Below are 16038 nucleotides of genomic sequence, written 5' to 3' on the forward strand. Positions count from 1 at the left end.
TGCCAGCGTGTGGAGGCTCCGTGACCTGAGACCGCCCTGACGGTTTATGTAGGACTCCACCGCCATGTTGTCTGTACGCACTAAGACATTGTGGCCCTTTAGGAAGGGGAGAAAATGTCCCAAGGCATTCTCGACCGCTTTCATCTCCAGACAGTTTATGTGTAGGCGCCCTTCCTGGGCTGCCCACAGGCTAAACACCGGCCTGCCCTCGTAGAGGGCGCCCCAACCTGAGTTGGAGGCGTCTGTCGAGATTACTTTTTATTTCGAGACCATTCCCAGATCCACCCCTGACTGATACCAGTCTGTCAAATTCCAGGGATCCAGTGCTGTAACACAGTTCTGAGTCACCCTGAGGCGAACGCGGCCGGAGGTCCATGCTCGAAGCGGGACCCGTGTTTTCAGCCAGTGCTGGAGAAGGCGCATGAAAAGCAAGCCCAGTCAAAGCACTGCCGAGGCCGAAGCCATAAGACCCAGCATCCTCTGGAAGCACTTGAGAGGAAAGATGCAACCGAGCACTGAATTTGCAGCGCGCGCTGTGACGTCAGCTGTGCTGTCATTGACACAGAGTCTAAGTCTGTCCCCAGAAAGGAAATTTTCTGGCTGGGAGACAGCAAGCTCTTGGTCCAGTTGATTTGGAGACCCAAATCCTGTAAATGGTCGAGTAATAAAGCTTTGTGGGCTATCAGCTCTGCCTCTGACTGCACTAGAATTAGCCAGTCGTCCAAACAGTTCAAAATTCGCATCCCTTGATGTCTCAGGGGAGCGAGCGCTGCGTCCATGCACTTCGTGAATGTACGAGGTGCCAAAGACAGACCGAACGGCAGGACGGTGTACTGATAGCTCTGACCCTTGAAGGCGAATCGCAAGAAAGGCCTGTGATGGGGCGCTTTTTGAATCTGAAAATAGGCATCCTTCAGATCCACAGAGATAAACCGGGCGAATTTGCGCGAGAATTTGTCTGGTCGTGAGCATTTTGAATGATCTCTGCATAAGGGCTTTGTTTAACCGTTTGAGATCTAGGATGGGTCTGAGACCACCATCCTTCTTTGGGAAGAGGAAATACCTGCTGTAGAAACCTGCCTCTCTCTGTATCAGAGGGACAGTTTCTATAGCCCCTTTTTTTTCAGCAGTTTCGCAATCTCGGTGCGAAGTAGGTGTGCTACTTCGTCTTTCACCGTGGTTTCGACCCTGGCTCGAAAGCGTGGGGGTCTGCGAGTGAACTGCAGTGAATAGCCCCGTTCTATAGTGTTCAGAACCCAATCTGAGATGCCTGGGATCATTTCCCATGCTTTTATGCGTAAAGCCAGAGGGAGAATGGTGTTCGGGCTTTGGTCGCTGTGTGTGTGTGGCACATAGCATACAGCGTTTGCTAGTGAGCACGCGCTCATGGAGGCGAGCGCGGTCTGCACACACATAACACAATTTGTGTTTATTGATGGGTTCTCTGCACACAGAACGCATTTTGTGTTTATTGACGGGGGCTCTGAGTGAGTGTGTGTCACAGAGCGACCCATGTTTGTGTGTAGGGGTGAGCACTGTAAAGCGGGCACCTTTTCTACATTTAAAACACACGCGGCGTGAGCTGGTTTTATTGATGTGGGCCGTGAATGAGTGTGCAACACTGAACGGGCCGTGCTTATGTGTAGGAGTGAGCACTGGGAAGTGGGCACAGAACCTACACTTATAACACCATCGGCGTGAGCCGGACAAACAGACATAATGCTCTTTTTGAGATTTATTTGGGCGGCCGTAAAAACGGCCTTTGGGTACAGGCGAGCATGTTGTGTAACGGGCTCGTTGGCAGTGAAATACACATCTCCAGTCGCCTCTGCTGAGGGAACTGAGAGAGCAAAGCGTGCTGATTTTGATGGCGGTCCGGCCGTGGCGATACTCGACCATCTCTGTCTTCCTAGTGTGGTTAGGAAGACATTGAGGGCTCAGGTTTCAGAGCTATCTTGGGCCTGGGTCCCCGGGGGGAGGCGGCCTGTGGCAGCTTGAAGAGCGCGAGCGCTGCTGAGACTCTCTCGGCTGACGGCGCTGTGAAGCTGGCGGCGTAGGCGGCGGCGGCGCTGATTTCCAGCTGGGCGACTGCTTTGAGTCACCCGTAGCGGAACTAGAACGCTTCGGTAAGAAGTGCTGCATGGCTTGTGAGGTTTTCTGCACCTCAGAATACCGCTCCGCGAAGCCCTTAACTGCCGGGCCGAAGAGACCTGATAGCGACACAGGCGCGTCGAGGAAAGTGACTCTATCGGACTCTTTCATGTCGGACAAGGTTAACCACAAGTGTCTCTCGGTGACAGTGAGAGACGCCATGTTCCTCCCGATGGCCTGAGCAGCGGACTTGGTGGCTTGTAGCGCTAAGTCCGTCACGCTCCTGAGGTCCGTGAAATTCTCAGGGTTCGGGCCCGCCTCGTCCATAGTGCGGAGAAGGTTAGCCTTAAAAACCTGGAGCACGGCCATAGAGTGAAGCGCTGAAGCGGCTTGACCGGCGGCGGCGTAGGCGCGACCGATCAGAGCCGAAGTTGTCCTGCAGGCTTTCGAGGGCAGCGAGGGCTTGGACTGCCATCCGGCGGAAGGCGGGCAGAGGTGAGTGGCTACCGGTTCCTCGACAGGAGGAATGCAGAGGTAGCCCTTGTCTTTCGCGCCGTCAACATGAGAGAGCGTCGAAGAGACAGTAGACCGCAGCCTGGCAGAAAATGGCGCCCTCCAGCTTTTAGTCAGCTCCTCGTGGTGTTCCGGCAGGAAGGGAGCGGGCCTTGTGTGAGGCGTCGAGCGACGACCGGGCAGCAAACAGCCATCCAGCCTGCTGGGCGCGGGTTCCTCGGGCAGCGACCAATCGAGGCCGAGGTCCTCCACGGCCTTGGTGAGCAGGCGGAGAAGCTCTGAGTCGAAGCTAGCCCGCACACCGCTCGACTCTTGAAGGGAAGGGGCGGGGTTCCGGAATGGAGCCCGACCAGCCTTCGCACTCTGAAGCCAGAAGAGAGCATCTGTCCTCTTCTGCGTCGTCCCCCTCAGACTCGATATGCACGACGGGGGCGGAAGGGTGCTGGCCGGCCGTGATAGAGGTGGGGGATCCAGAGAGCGATGCACACTGGGAGATATCCGGCATGCAAGCGCTCGCAGCGTTGGCCTCCGGGGTTCTCTGTGAAAGGCGCTTTTTACGGCGCGGCCCAGAAGAGAGAAGCGGAGGGGCGGGGTCCACGTCGAAAGATGCTAGACGAGCCCGCAGGGTCGACATAGACATCTCCTCGCACTCCTCTTCAAAGCTAGCTTACACAACACGAGAGTACTCTCGTAAGAGAACCAATATCGCACTTGCGTATATTCTCATATTCTCATGGGCGGGCCAAATTCTTATTTTGGGCAAAGAAGAGAAAGGGGAGGTAACCTTTCCCCTTATGACGCCATAAGGGGAGAATTCAAGATCAGCATGTCTGAGATTTCATTTTTTCAAAGGCAGAGAAAGACAGCCACAGCTCAGTTTACACCGACTGAAATTTCTAGCCACTTAGGGACCATATACAGGCTAGGGGAACTCATATTAATTTAAAAAAACCTCAGAAAGTGAAAATTTCACGGAATGGGACCTTTAAGGAATAGTACACTTAACATTTTTAATTCTGTCATTTACTCACCCATACTGAATGTTTGAATGTTGAAGAGTAAATGACGACAGAATTTTCATTATGGGGTGAACTGTCCCTTCAAGATGATTCAACAAATTCTTTTTTAATTTTTGCAAATACTTATTGCAATGAGGAAAAAAATTACAGTAACATTTTTAAGTGTGACCTATTTAAGTCTTTAAAAACAATTGTCACTTGATTTAATATTTTGGTGTAATTGCAAGACATTCATGCATTTGTTGATGAAGTATCCAGCATACTTTTTGGGGCTTCTGTATATTTCAGTTATATTACTTTTATGACATCAAGTCTTAAATAACATGAGAACATTTTTAAATAATCCCCCGCCACCCTCCCATCAATGTCATTTATGAACAACTTGCCTGGCACTTTTCTTTCTAAATACTCAAACCACTGCCTTGTGGTGGAGTCTCCCATCAAGTAGACAATCTTGTTTTTAAGACAATTTCCCATTTGTGAAGAACTGAACTTCTGGGTGTTGCACACAAAAGACTTCCAGACATCTTTCAGATAAAACCCTGCAGGAACTGGTGTTGTCATGCCAGATCTGCATCTCTCCATTGTGCCTAAAGCAAAAAAACAAAAACAAACAAAAAAATTTACCTGAAGAGACTGTGCCGTATTTATGCAAATTCTTAATTCTCTTGCAACTAACAACATTTGATTTTAGATTATATCGGTCCTGATATATGAACATACCGATGCCTGTAGTGTTGGGAAGGACATTTATGATTTGTGTGTCTCCAGTAATAGCAACATTTGTTAATGTCCTGTGGAGAAAAAAAAAAAAACATCTTCCGTAGTTTTTCTAGTTTTACAATTCCTCTGTAATTCATTTTGAATCCTTTCCCACTTACTTTGTGAAAATTTGCTTCTCAAAAGGATTTAATGGGTTTTCCAAACCACCTCTTGAGTGATGAACCAGTTTGTCACAAGAAAGTTTCTTTGGTCTCTCACACTGCCACACCGTCCCTGTTTTTATATCCTTATACTCACAGCAGCAGTCGCCTTTACTCCAACTTCCACCTGCACCCCACTTAAGATTGCATTGTACTACTTCATGGATCCTGGTTTTATTGGGTCCTGGCCCTTCAAAGTAGCCATTATAGTGGCTGCGTGGAAATGAGGACTCCCTGTATTTTTTTAGAATCTGCACAAGCTCACTGGAGTGCTCTAGACGTACATAAACTTGTGCCTGACCTTCCCAGGGCAGAAGAAGAGCAACAGAGTAAGTCCCATTACAGTGATCCACAACCTCCCCGTACACACTCGCCTTCAAGAAGAACAGAGAAGGTTAAGTGTAATGCAGAAAACTAATTTCTGTTAGTAAATCCAATTTTAAAGCATATAAAACTTTAATTATAAAATGTAAATCAACCATTAACAGGCAAATGAAACTAAGCTAATCAAACTCAGTGTCTTAATTTTTATAAAAAGAAATATTATAAAATAATATAAAACAAACACACCATTAGCTTTGAATTGAATAGCTTTGCTTGGAAAAGATCTCCTCCATATCTTTTCAGGTTCTTGTTGTGGTCTCTGGCTGTGATGATAACAGAGATCTTTTCTCCCACTTTGTAACTCTCCTTGAGTCCCACAATAGAGAATGTTGAGTGGACTGGGCTTGTGCTCTGATTCAGCTGAGTGATTTCTTGATCTGGACCGGGCCAGTCCAGAGCCTTCTGTAGCCGTTCCCACTCCTCTTCACTGATTCCCATGTCATGAGCAGATATTGTAGATGAATAATTATTATTTCGAGGAACTGGTTTAGGTCTGGGGGGGTGAAATGGTCTTATTTGGATCCCACCAGTCAATCCCCATAGAGCCTGGGAGAGGATCAGAATTTTAAATCAACCAAATTCTTTTTTTTTGTTCTATATATAAATTATTTATTTATTGTAGATAAAGATAGTTTCTGGATAATACTATAAAAGTTCATGCTCAAAGTGTGAATGGGTTAGGTCCTACTATGTAGCGCTAGCAACGACCATCATGGGTTCAAAAGCAAAGAATTGTCTTTACTCAACAAGTCAAAAAGGAACATCAAAGGGACCTTAGTTCTCATCAAGATGGCTGTTTGTTCAACATTTTATCTGCTTCTCCACTACTAAAATAATTATGAGAATACTTAAAACTGAAGTTTGTCTTTTTTTCTTCTTAAAATACTTTCAATCCTAGATAAATATGCAGAAACAACTATAAGTAACCTTGGACACTAACACAATGGTCTGTGGTGCTTCACTGAAAAAAAATGTTTAGTCAGTTCAACTTAGAAAATGTACTTCATGTGGTAACATCTACAATAACTGGTTTTGTTTAAATTAAATGATTTAAGATTACTGATTATAACTGAATTTAACCAACCTGAAAAACAAGGTTTTACTGAAGCATAACTCAAATTCAATTTAACTTGATTTCAATAATATTTAAAATTTAATCTAATTAAATTTAACTTGATTTCAATAATAGAAACAACTCTAAATGTCCAACATAACTGAACATTAAACATTAACATAAACTACCAACAGCTTTCCCTTTACTTAAAAACCCATAAAGTAACACTTAATCTCTAAATATCCTCTCCTAATGCAGCCCCTTGCAAAGCATGCTGGGAACTACAGGTCCAGTGCTCAGGGCTTCGTTTAGCATTGTAAGCCAATAGATCTTAAAGCCTTTGCCACCAATGGTCTCTATGATCAACTTAAATCTCACAATGCTTTTGAGGAATGCAGCCCCGATCAGTGGATCTGTAATTCCAAGCATGCTTCGCAAGGGCCTGCATTAGAAGAGTAAATTTAGGGATTCAGTGTTATTTTATGTTTTACAGTAAAGGGAAAGATGTTGTTAATGTTAAATGTTCAGTTGGACAGTTTCTATAACTGAATTTTGTGGTTACCATTGTGGTGAAGAGTAGTGCTGCTGTCAATTGCAATTTTTTTTATTTTTCACTTTAACATAATGTATATAATAACCCCTAATCACAATTTCTCATTGAAGCAAAATTCGCCGAACAGCAGTGAGCAGGTGCACCTGTGTCGAATGTGTCCATCCTGAGCTTTAATGGAAATTGTATGTTGGGTCAATCTAAATCAATTAAGTTAAAACAGCATTCCCTTGTTTTATGTTACATCAAACTGATTGAAGTTGGTCACAGAACTTGTAGGTCAAATCAGGTAGAAATACCTCCTTAACCCTCTGGTGCTCTTTGGTCACTTTTGACCAAAAAGGTTTACATTTTGAAATTTAAAAAATCATAGCTTCATTGGAATGGGACAAAACGTACTGGTTACTTTCGTAACCTCGGTTCCCTTAGAGATAAGGGAACGAGTACTGCGTTGCAAACGCTTATGGGAAAACTCCTTTTCTCGAGAATATTGAAGCCTTTATTTTAAAACGCATTTGCTACAGCACAGGCGAGAGCATCAGACCCACGTGAGTGAGCTGATAGGCTGTGCTGTGGGCAACTGCACGAACCAATGGCGGATAGACAGAAGCGCGCGAGCCAATCAGGGCGCTTGGCGCTCTGTCACTGTCAAGCGCGCGAAACTACACGTGACCATAACATATAAATACAGATAGAATCCGCCATTTGACAGGTATAATCGACTGAAGCGACAAACCTGCCATAAGAAAAATAGCACGGCAAGGCAACGCAGTACTCGTTCCCTTATCTCTAAGGGAACCGAGGTTACGAAAGTAACCAGTACGTTCCCTTACGAGAACGTTCTCTCGTACTGCGTTGCAAACGCTTATGGGAACGTTTCCATTTAAAACGCCGTGCTATTAATCTTTTGGCCGCTCTGACTCACCAGAGTTCCGGGAAGTACAGAATAGCCAGGATAAAAAGAGACCGAACATCGGGCCCATCAATTATCCGTAATAAAGACTGGCCAGAGCCAGTCATTTAACCCACAAGGTGATAGCCGTGTGTTTAATATCAAACTAGTCTGGGTCCGCAGAGCCAGAGTCTAGACTGAAAAGACTGTAACTGCAAAGCAGGGACATTAAAGTTATAATTCATCGGATCTGGCCAAAGCCAGTCACTTAGTCCACAAGGTGAAAACCGTGTGTTCAATATCAACTAGACTGGGTCACAGAGCCAGTGTCTAGACAGAAGAACTGTAGCTACAAAGCAAGGGCATTAAAGCTATAATTCAACAATGTGGACGGAGCGGATATCCGGCCGCCGCACATATGCTATAGATGGGAATACCCAAGTGACCATGGTTCAAAACTAGTCTGGATCCACAGAGCCAGAGTCTAGACAGAAAGAACGCATGTCTGCAGAGCAGGGACATCCAGATTATAGAATCTCACAAATGTGGACGGAGCGGACCAGCCGGCCGCCGCACAAATGTCTTCAATGGGAATACCACTTGACCAAGCCCACGAAGAGGCAACACCTCTCGTGGAATGAGCTCTAACACCTATGGGACAAGAGAGGCCCAGTGAGGTGTAAGCCAGGGCAATGGCGTCAACTATCCATCTGGACAGTGTGGTTTTAGTGACCGGGAGGCCCTTGGATCGGCCCCCGAAACACACAAAGAGCTGTTCAGACTGTCTGAAAGAGGCCGAACGCTCCAGATAAATTCTCAAAGCTCTGACTGGGCAAAGCATGAGAGAATCGCTATCCTCCTCGGAGGAGGGGAGAGCTGACAGAGAAATAACCTGGGCTCTGAACGGAGTTGAGAGCACCTTAGGAACATATCCATGTCTTGGCCTAAGAATGACCTTGGAGTCATTAGGACCAAACTCCAGACAGGAAGCGCTGGTAGACAGCGCCTGTAAATCCCCTATTCTCTTTACTGACGCCAGTGCTAGAAGCAGGGCGGTTTTCAGAGAGAGAGACTTAGGATCAGCTGACTGAAGTGGTTCAAAGGGAGGTCCCTTAAGAGCCCGCAGGACCAAGGAGAGGTCCCAGGCCGGAACAGACGGTGGCCGAGGCGGGTTAAGCCTCCTGGCGCCCCTGAGGAAGCGAACTATAAGGTCGCTTTTTCCTAAGGAGGCCCCGGCTTCCAATACGTGAAAAGCAGCAATGGCTGCCACGTACACTTTGAGAGTGGAGGGGGAGCGACCCGCGTCCAACATCTCCTGTAGAAAAGACAGTACTCTTGGTACTTCACAAGTGTATGGGTCGAGGTCTCGAGCTAAACACCAGCTGGAAAACACTGACCATTTACTGAGATAGAGGCGTCTGGTAGACGGAGCTCTAGCTTCCTTTATAGTATTCAGGACGCCCTCTGGGAGGTTCTGGGGTACCCGTTGAGTGGCCATACATGTAGGGCCCATAAGTCGGGACGGGGATGCCAGATTGTCCTGTTGGCCTGAGTCAGGAGGTCGCGCCTCACTGGGATTGGCCACGGGTCTGCTACAGACAGCTGCATCAACTCTGGGAACCAAACCTGGGTCCGCCAGAGAGGAGCTACTAATAGCACTGCGCTTTTCGTGTTCCTGATCCGTTCGATGACCTGAGGGAGCATCGAGACCGGGGGGAACGCATAGAGAGGAAGGTTGGGCCAGTCGTGGGCCAACGCATCCCTGCTCTTTAAGAAAAAGATTGGGCATTGACAGTTGTCTTCTGAGGCGAAAAGATCTACTTCTGCCTTCCCGAAGACCTCCCAGAGTAGGAGAACTGTCTGAGGGTGGAGAGACCATTCCTCTGGGGGAACTCTGCCCCGAGAGAGCATGTCTGCTCCTGTATTCAACGTGCCTGGCACGTGAGCTGCCCTGAGCGAGCGCAGATTGGTGTGAGCCCATAGCAAGAGCTGTGAGGCTATGGCAAACAGGTTGCGGGACCTGAGGCCGCCCTGGCGATTTATGTAAGAGACCACCGACATGTTGTCCGTCCGTACCAACACGTGGTGTCCCGCCAGGTATGGGAGGAATGTTTTTAGGGCTAGAAAAACTGCTCTCATTTCGAGGCAGTTTATGTGTAGGCGTTTCTCCGAGCTCGACCAGAGGCCGGAGGCAGGCCTGCCCTCGTACAGAGCTCCCCAACCGGAGTTGGAGGCGTCTGTTGAAATCATCCTCCTCTCTGAAACTACCCCCATGCTTACGCCCTGCTGGTACCAGCTGGCGTTTTTCCAAGGGGCCAGGGCTTGAACACAGCGCTGGTCCACCTTGATAATCAAGTGGCCTGAATGCCAGGCGTGGGGTGGCACCAGAGGAGCCAGCCACAGCTGAAGAGGACGCATACGCAGTAGGCCTAGTTGGAGTACTGATGATGCAGAGGCCATCAGGCCAAGGATCCTCTGAAACGTTCTGAGGGGTACAAGAGAGCCCTCTATGAACGATGCCGTGAGCTGCTGAATCGTTAGAGCACGGGCCGGTGTGGGCCATGCTCTCATAAGTACGGAGTCGAGAACTGTTCCCAGGAACGTGATACGTTGGCTGGGCAACAGAACACTCTTTGCAACATTGACCCTGAGCCCTAGACATTCTAGATGGCTGAGGAGCCAGGCTTTGTGAGTATGTGACTCCGCCTCTGACTGGGTCAGTATGAGCCAGTCGTCGAGGTAGTTTAGGATGCGCATTCCCCGCTGTCTCAGGGGGGAGAGAGCTGCATCCATGCACTTCGTGAATGTACAAGGCGCTAGTGCCAGTCCAAATGGAAGAACTGTGTACTGGTATGTCTGCCCCTCGAAGGCGAATCTCAAGAATGGCCTGTGGTGGGGGTTCACTTGAATGTGAAAGTAAGCGTCTTTCAGATCTACTGAGAAAAACCAGTCGCCTGGGCGAATCTGCGCCAGGATATGTCTGGTCGTGAGCATTCTGAACGGCCGTGACATGAGAGCCTTGTTCAGATGTCTGAGATCTAAAATGGGTCTCAGGCCGCCGTCTTTCTTTGGAACAAGAAAGTATCGGCTGTAAAAACCTGACTCGCTCAGAGAAGGGGGGATCTTCTCGATGGCCCCTTTCGCCAGCAGACTTAACACTTCGGTGCGGAGGACATGACTCAATGTGCCCCTTACCGTGGTTTGTATAACCGCGCGAAAACGCGGTGGTCTGCGGGCGAACTGAAGCGAGTAACCATGCTTTATGATGTTCATCACCCATACTGAAACTCCGGGGATAGCTTGCCAAGCTAGAGCCCGCAGAGCTAGAGGCATTATCATATCTGGAACACCCAGAGTGGGGGGCTCGGACTGACATGTATGCATGTGAGAAATTATGCTCGATTTGTGCTTTGTGTGGGTCGCTGTTAAAACAGCGTTTGTTTGCAGGGGTGCGTGACATGTGACGGGCCCATGAACTGCATTTAGAACTGCTGCAGCCGCCTGAACTGAAGAGGGAGCCGTGAGCAGTAGTCGAGCGATTTTTGGGGCTGGTCCGGCCGCAGCGGGACAGTGACCCCTCTTTGTGCCGGTTAGGACGGCTTCTTGGGCTCGTGATCGAGCGTCAGCTTCGGCCGCGGGCCCTGGCGCTTAGGGAACGGGAACTGTTTCGCTGGCTTCATGTGCTTACTGGTCTCAGCCGCTGGGCGGGGCTGGAGGACCTGGGACACCACTTTCTCAGGTCGCGGCGTGCTCTTGGGGCGCCGTTGGACTGAGCTGGAGCGCTTTGGTAGAAAGTGTCTCATGGCGCTGGAAGCCTTCTGAGCTTCAGTGAAGCGATCGGCGAAGCCGCTGACAGATGGGCCGAAGAGACCTGAGGCTGTGACGGGCGAGTCGAGGAAGGCAGTTTTATCCGCGTCCCTGATCTCGGTTAAGTTTAGCCAGAGGTGGCGCTCCATTACCACTAGGCTGGCCATATTGCGGCCCAGGGCTTGAGCGGTGGTCTTCGTGGCCCTCAGTGCCAGATCCGTGGCACTCCTGAGGTCTTTAAATGTGTCTGGGTCCGGGCCTGACTCATCCATGGAACGGAGAATTTTGGCCTGGAAGGCTTGAAGCGTCGCCATGGCGTGAAGTGCAGAGGCGGCTTGACCGGCGGCAGCGTATGCGCGGCTGGCAATGGCCGAAGTAGTTCTGCACGGCTTAGAAGGGTGCACCGTCTTAGACCTCCAACTACCTGCAGTGGGGGGGCATACGTGTGCAGCGACCGCTTCCTCCAGTGGGGGGAGAGACACATATCCTTTCTCTTCAGCGCCGTCAACAGTGGAGAGCGTAGAAGAGGCAGATGAGCGCGTTCGCGCTGAAAAGGGCGCGCGCCAGCATTTTGTGAGCTCTTCGTGAACCTCAGGCATAAATGGAGCGGCGCGCTGACGAGGGGCCTGCTGGCGCCCCGGCAGGTACCATTCATCGAGGCGGCTTCTGGCGGGCTCAGCTGGAGAAAGCCAATCGAGTCCCAACTCGTCAACAGCGCGAGACATGACACGGAGAAGTTCGGCGTCAATGCTCGCTCGAGTATCAGAAAACTCTAGCTGAGAGGGGGGGGGCGGGGTCCGCGGAGCCCGACCAATCCTCGCTCTCAGATGCCGCCATAGAAAGTGCGTCATCGACGTCATCCGGAGATGCGCCGAAAGAGACGAGTCCAGCCGCTTCAGACGAGGGGCGCTGCTCGCTCCGAGAGAACAGGACAGGCGAAGAAGGCGTGGGCGAGGCACGAGGAGAAAGGCCCGGCGTGCACTCGCTAAACTCACCGCGCTCAGGACGCCTCTGATCGCGCCGCTTCTTCCTACGGGGCTCGTGGGGCGCCGAAGACGGAAGGTGGGCGGAATCGGTCACCGTCGAAGACAGCCTTGAACGGAGAACGGAGACAGGCATCCCGTCGCAGAATTGGCAGCCGCCTTTCATGAGCGCTGCCTCGGCGTGCTCAGGGCCGAGGCAGGCCGCACACTGGGTGTGTCCGTCGGATGCATGCAGGGAGACCCCGCAGCTCTCACAGATGGAGAGAGGCATTATGCCGCGCTGTGAAAACAGCGGTTTGCTCTTTTAGATAAATATGCAATGAAAAGGATATAATTTTTCGTCGGATGCCACAGGGAAACGCTCAGCTGGCGAGATGCCGGGATGCGAAGCTGTTCCGCTGGACGGCTTTTCCACGACGAGGGCTTCTTACGACCGGAGAAAATCAGCGACGAGGTGAGTCGAGCTGAAGGAGATTAAATCTGTCAAATGGCGGATTCTATCTGTATTTATATGTTATGGTCACGTGTAGTTTCGCGCGCTTGACAGTGACAGAGCGCCAAGCGCCCTGATTGGCTCGCGCGCTTCTGTCTATCCGCCATTGGTTCGTGCAGTTGCCCACAGCACAGCCTATCAGCTCACTCACGTGGGTCTGATGCTCTCGCCTGTGCTGTAGCAAATGCGTTTTAAAATAAAGGCTTCAATATTCTCGAGAAAAGGAGTTTTCCCATAAGCGTTTGCAACGCAGTACGAGAGAACGTTCTCGTAAGGGAACCTGGTGACTTTTATGGCACTTGGCATATAAACACAAAAAAATGTAGGGCATGATTTGAAAAGGCTAAGTGGTTGTAAAAAAAAATAGTCACACTCATGGTCTTCGCGGCCAAAAATAACCGCCATAGGAAATAAATAGGAAATGGGCAAAAAATATGTAAACACAGAATATTTTTGTGTGTACAATCTACAAATCAGCCACGATGCAGAAAAAAAGTGCACAGCAATGAAGGGGTGAAACTCTAAAACATCAACAGAGCAAAACAGACAGACCCACTCACACACACACACACACACACACACACACACACACACACACACACACACACACACACACACACACACACAATTATACACACAAATAAACTGGAAGGACTATTACCATACAGCAAAAATTAGTCAGAAGACTTAAAAAAAAGGGGTTGAAATTAGATCAGATGGATTAAGCTGTGATAAAGGATTCCTGTTTATTTTTGTTATATTTTTATTGAATTTTGATGTTGCATGTAACAAAATGTTTTCTCTGTATTCACCCTAGTGAAAAAAAAGTATACTTTATTGTATTTGTAATATATTCCCTGTTTTAATAGTACATTGCAAATATACTAATAAAAATGTACTATTTTTAAATATACAAAAAGTATATTAGCAGCATACTTTTGACTATTTTCACAATGCAATTTTTAACACACTTTAAAATAATTGTAATTTAGTATATTTTCTAAAAATATATTTTACAAAAATATACGTGAAGTGAAAGTTCTGTTTATTTTTTATAAGTATATTTATTTGCACTTTTCTTAAATATATTTTATGAATATTTTTTAACTATGTGCTGAAAATGATCATTGTAACAATGCATTGAAAGTATACTTTCAAAGTAGCCTACATTATTAAATAACCTGAAGTTGTAGTATACTTTGTTAAATTATGGAATTTTTTAAGTGTATTTCTTCATGCTTGCAATTCACTTAATTGCTACTTTCAGAAAGTAATAAAACATATGATAAATGCGTTGAAAGGCCACACACAACTCCGTCGGACGTGCGAGCGGCCATCCAGCCTGGTCTCATTGTTAGGTATTAATCATAGACTGTAAAAAATACGACAGACACGTACAATCACAATAATTTATTTATTGAGAAAATGCCAAAACCGGTACCAAAAGCCGTTCACATGACGATGTGTCGCAGTCCTCTCTGGCAGTATATAATAGTTTTGTATGAGGTAACGTTACAGAGCAGAATTTAATCCATGAAAATGTTAATCCGGTTTCGGTTCGTTGTTCGCTCTGTGAAGGCGCGCGCGCGCGCTTCTCCATTTCAAATCTAGTACACCATCTTAAACACGGCATGTCGCAATCTGTGACGAAGCATGCGAGAGCCAATGAGCGTTTGATATCACTGACGTAAAACATGTCGTAACGCATGTTCGGGCGCAATTTTTGAATTTGAATTCACCACGAGCGCGGGATTGACGTTTACGGTCTCTGCTGAGAAGTGGAGAATGAGATGAAGATCACTGGATAAAGGGCTGAATTTGGATCTGTTTCTTGCAAACAACGTATGGATTCTAAAGATTTGGATTACATCAAGCTAATAAAATTGACGTATTTTGTGAATTTATGTTGTGTTTTAGTTTATTATGGGTCTATAGGAGAAAACGCCTTTTGTGTCTCACGGTAAATAAACCAAGTATTACATGGTGCATTTTGTTCTGTTTTTCAATGCTAAAACTTTGTGAGGATTTAATAAACACTGTTTGAGTTAATTATGTGTATCTGTGTGGTATTGAAGTTACATGTTATTTACTGTAATGACCCTGACAAGTGCATTCAGCTTTGGGGAAGAAAGTATATTTTTACTCAAAAATAATATATTTATGGTATATTTCTTGTTTGTTTGGAAGACACTCTTAATTAATTTGTAATGTACTTGTAATACAAAAAAGTATGCTTTAATATAATCAAGCATGAAAATACGCATGTACTTAAAGTGTACTAAGTATACTTGAAATTGTCTCAATTTAGCATCAAAAAGTACACTAAATACACTTAAAGTTATACTTTAGTATAATTTAATTATAACTAAAATACACTTAGTACAAAAAAAAATTATCCAAAATAGCACACTTCAAGTTAACTAATCATTAACACACTTGAAGTATACTGACAATTAGTCTGGCTGCAAGTATACTTAGCATACTTTTTTTTCACTAGGGCAGGTTTGACGTTTAAACTTCAAATCAAAACTTAAAATCAAATCAAATTTCGAATCTTACAAGTTTTTTTGTCTAAAAACTTCTAAATTCACCTCTCTATTATCCCTATTAAACCTCATATAGATTTTAAAATATTGCTGATTACTTACAAAGCACTAAATGGTTTAGCTCCCCAGTGCTTGAGCTCTTAACGCATTATAGTCCTTCACGTCTATTGTGATCTCAAAATTCCGGCCAGTTGATAATACCTAGAATATCAAAATCGACTGCTGGCGGTAGATCCTTTTCCTATTTAGCACCAAAACTTTGGAACAGTCTTCCTAACATTGTCCGGGAAGCAGACACACTCTGTCAGTTCAAATCTAGTCTAAAAACACATCTCTTTGGCCTAGCATACACATAACACATTAAAGACTTCTATAGTTCAATGTTAGGCTGCATAGATTAGGTCAGCCAAAACCATAAATCCTGATGTACTTATTACACCATAAGAAGGATGGCGTATGTTAGTCTCTCTGTTAATCCCGAGGTTTACCACAGTTCGTCGGATCCAGGCCGTATCCAGATCTGATGAAGGACCTGCGCCTGGACGCGACGACAACACAGTCCTGAAGTGTCAACTAGTCTCTCCCCTGTGAAGGCCTCCTTTAACTCCGTTTACCTCTGTACAGATAAATCGTTGTCGTTTTTATCTGTACAGAGTCACCACGTGGCTACGCGGACGCGATAAATAATTCTGTATTATACATTTTTAAGGCCAGTTTGTTAAGGTTGATTTGTAAAGAAGGATTACATGCCTGCAAACATATATATTCAAACACATACCTATG

At 46.8% G+C, this 16038-nt stretch overlaps 1 protein-coding gene across 1 annotated transcript in view; it reads right to left on the reverse strand.

Moving 5' to 3' along the window:
* The window catches only part of LOC307153995 (NXPE family member 3-like), a 96546-nt gene that overhangs the window by 22948 nt on the left and 57560 nt on the right, over positions 1 to 16038 (reverse strand). The window contains exons 3-6 of the mRNA XM_079863864.1: positions 5117 to 5476; positions 4505 to 4920; positions 4347 to 4417; positions 4010 to 4213 (exon numbers count right to left, since the gene is read on the reverse strand). Of these exons, the coding sequence (XP_079719990.1) occupies positions 4010 to 4213; positions 4347 to 4417; positions 4505 to 4920; positions 5117 to 5476 (1051 nt within the window). The remainder of the gene's footprint in view (positions 1 to 4009; positions 4214 to 4346; positions 4418 to 4504; positions 4921 to 5116; positions 5477 to 16038) is intronic.

This window comes from Squalius cephalus (genome assembly GCF_949319135.1).
Source record: "Squalius cephalus genome assembly, chromosome: 25".
NCBI lineage: Eukaryota > Metazoa > Chordata > Actinopteri > Cypriniformes > Leuciscidae > Squalius > Squalius cephalus.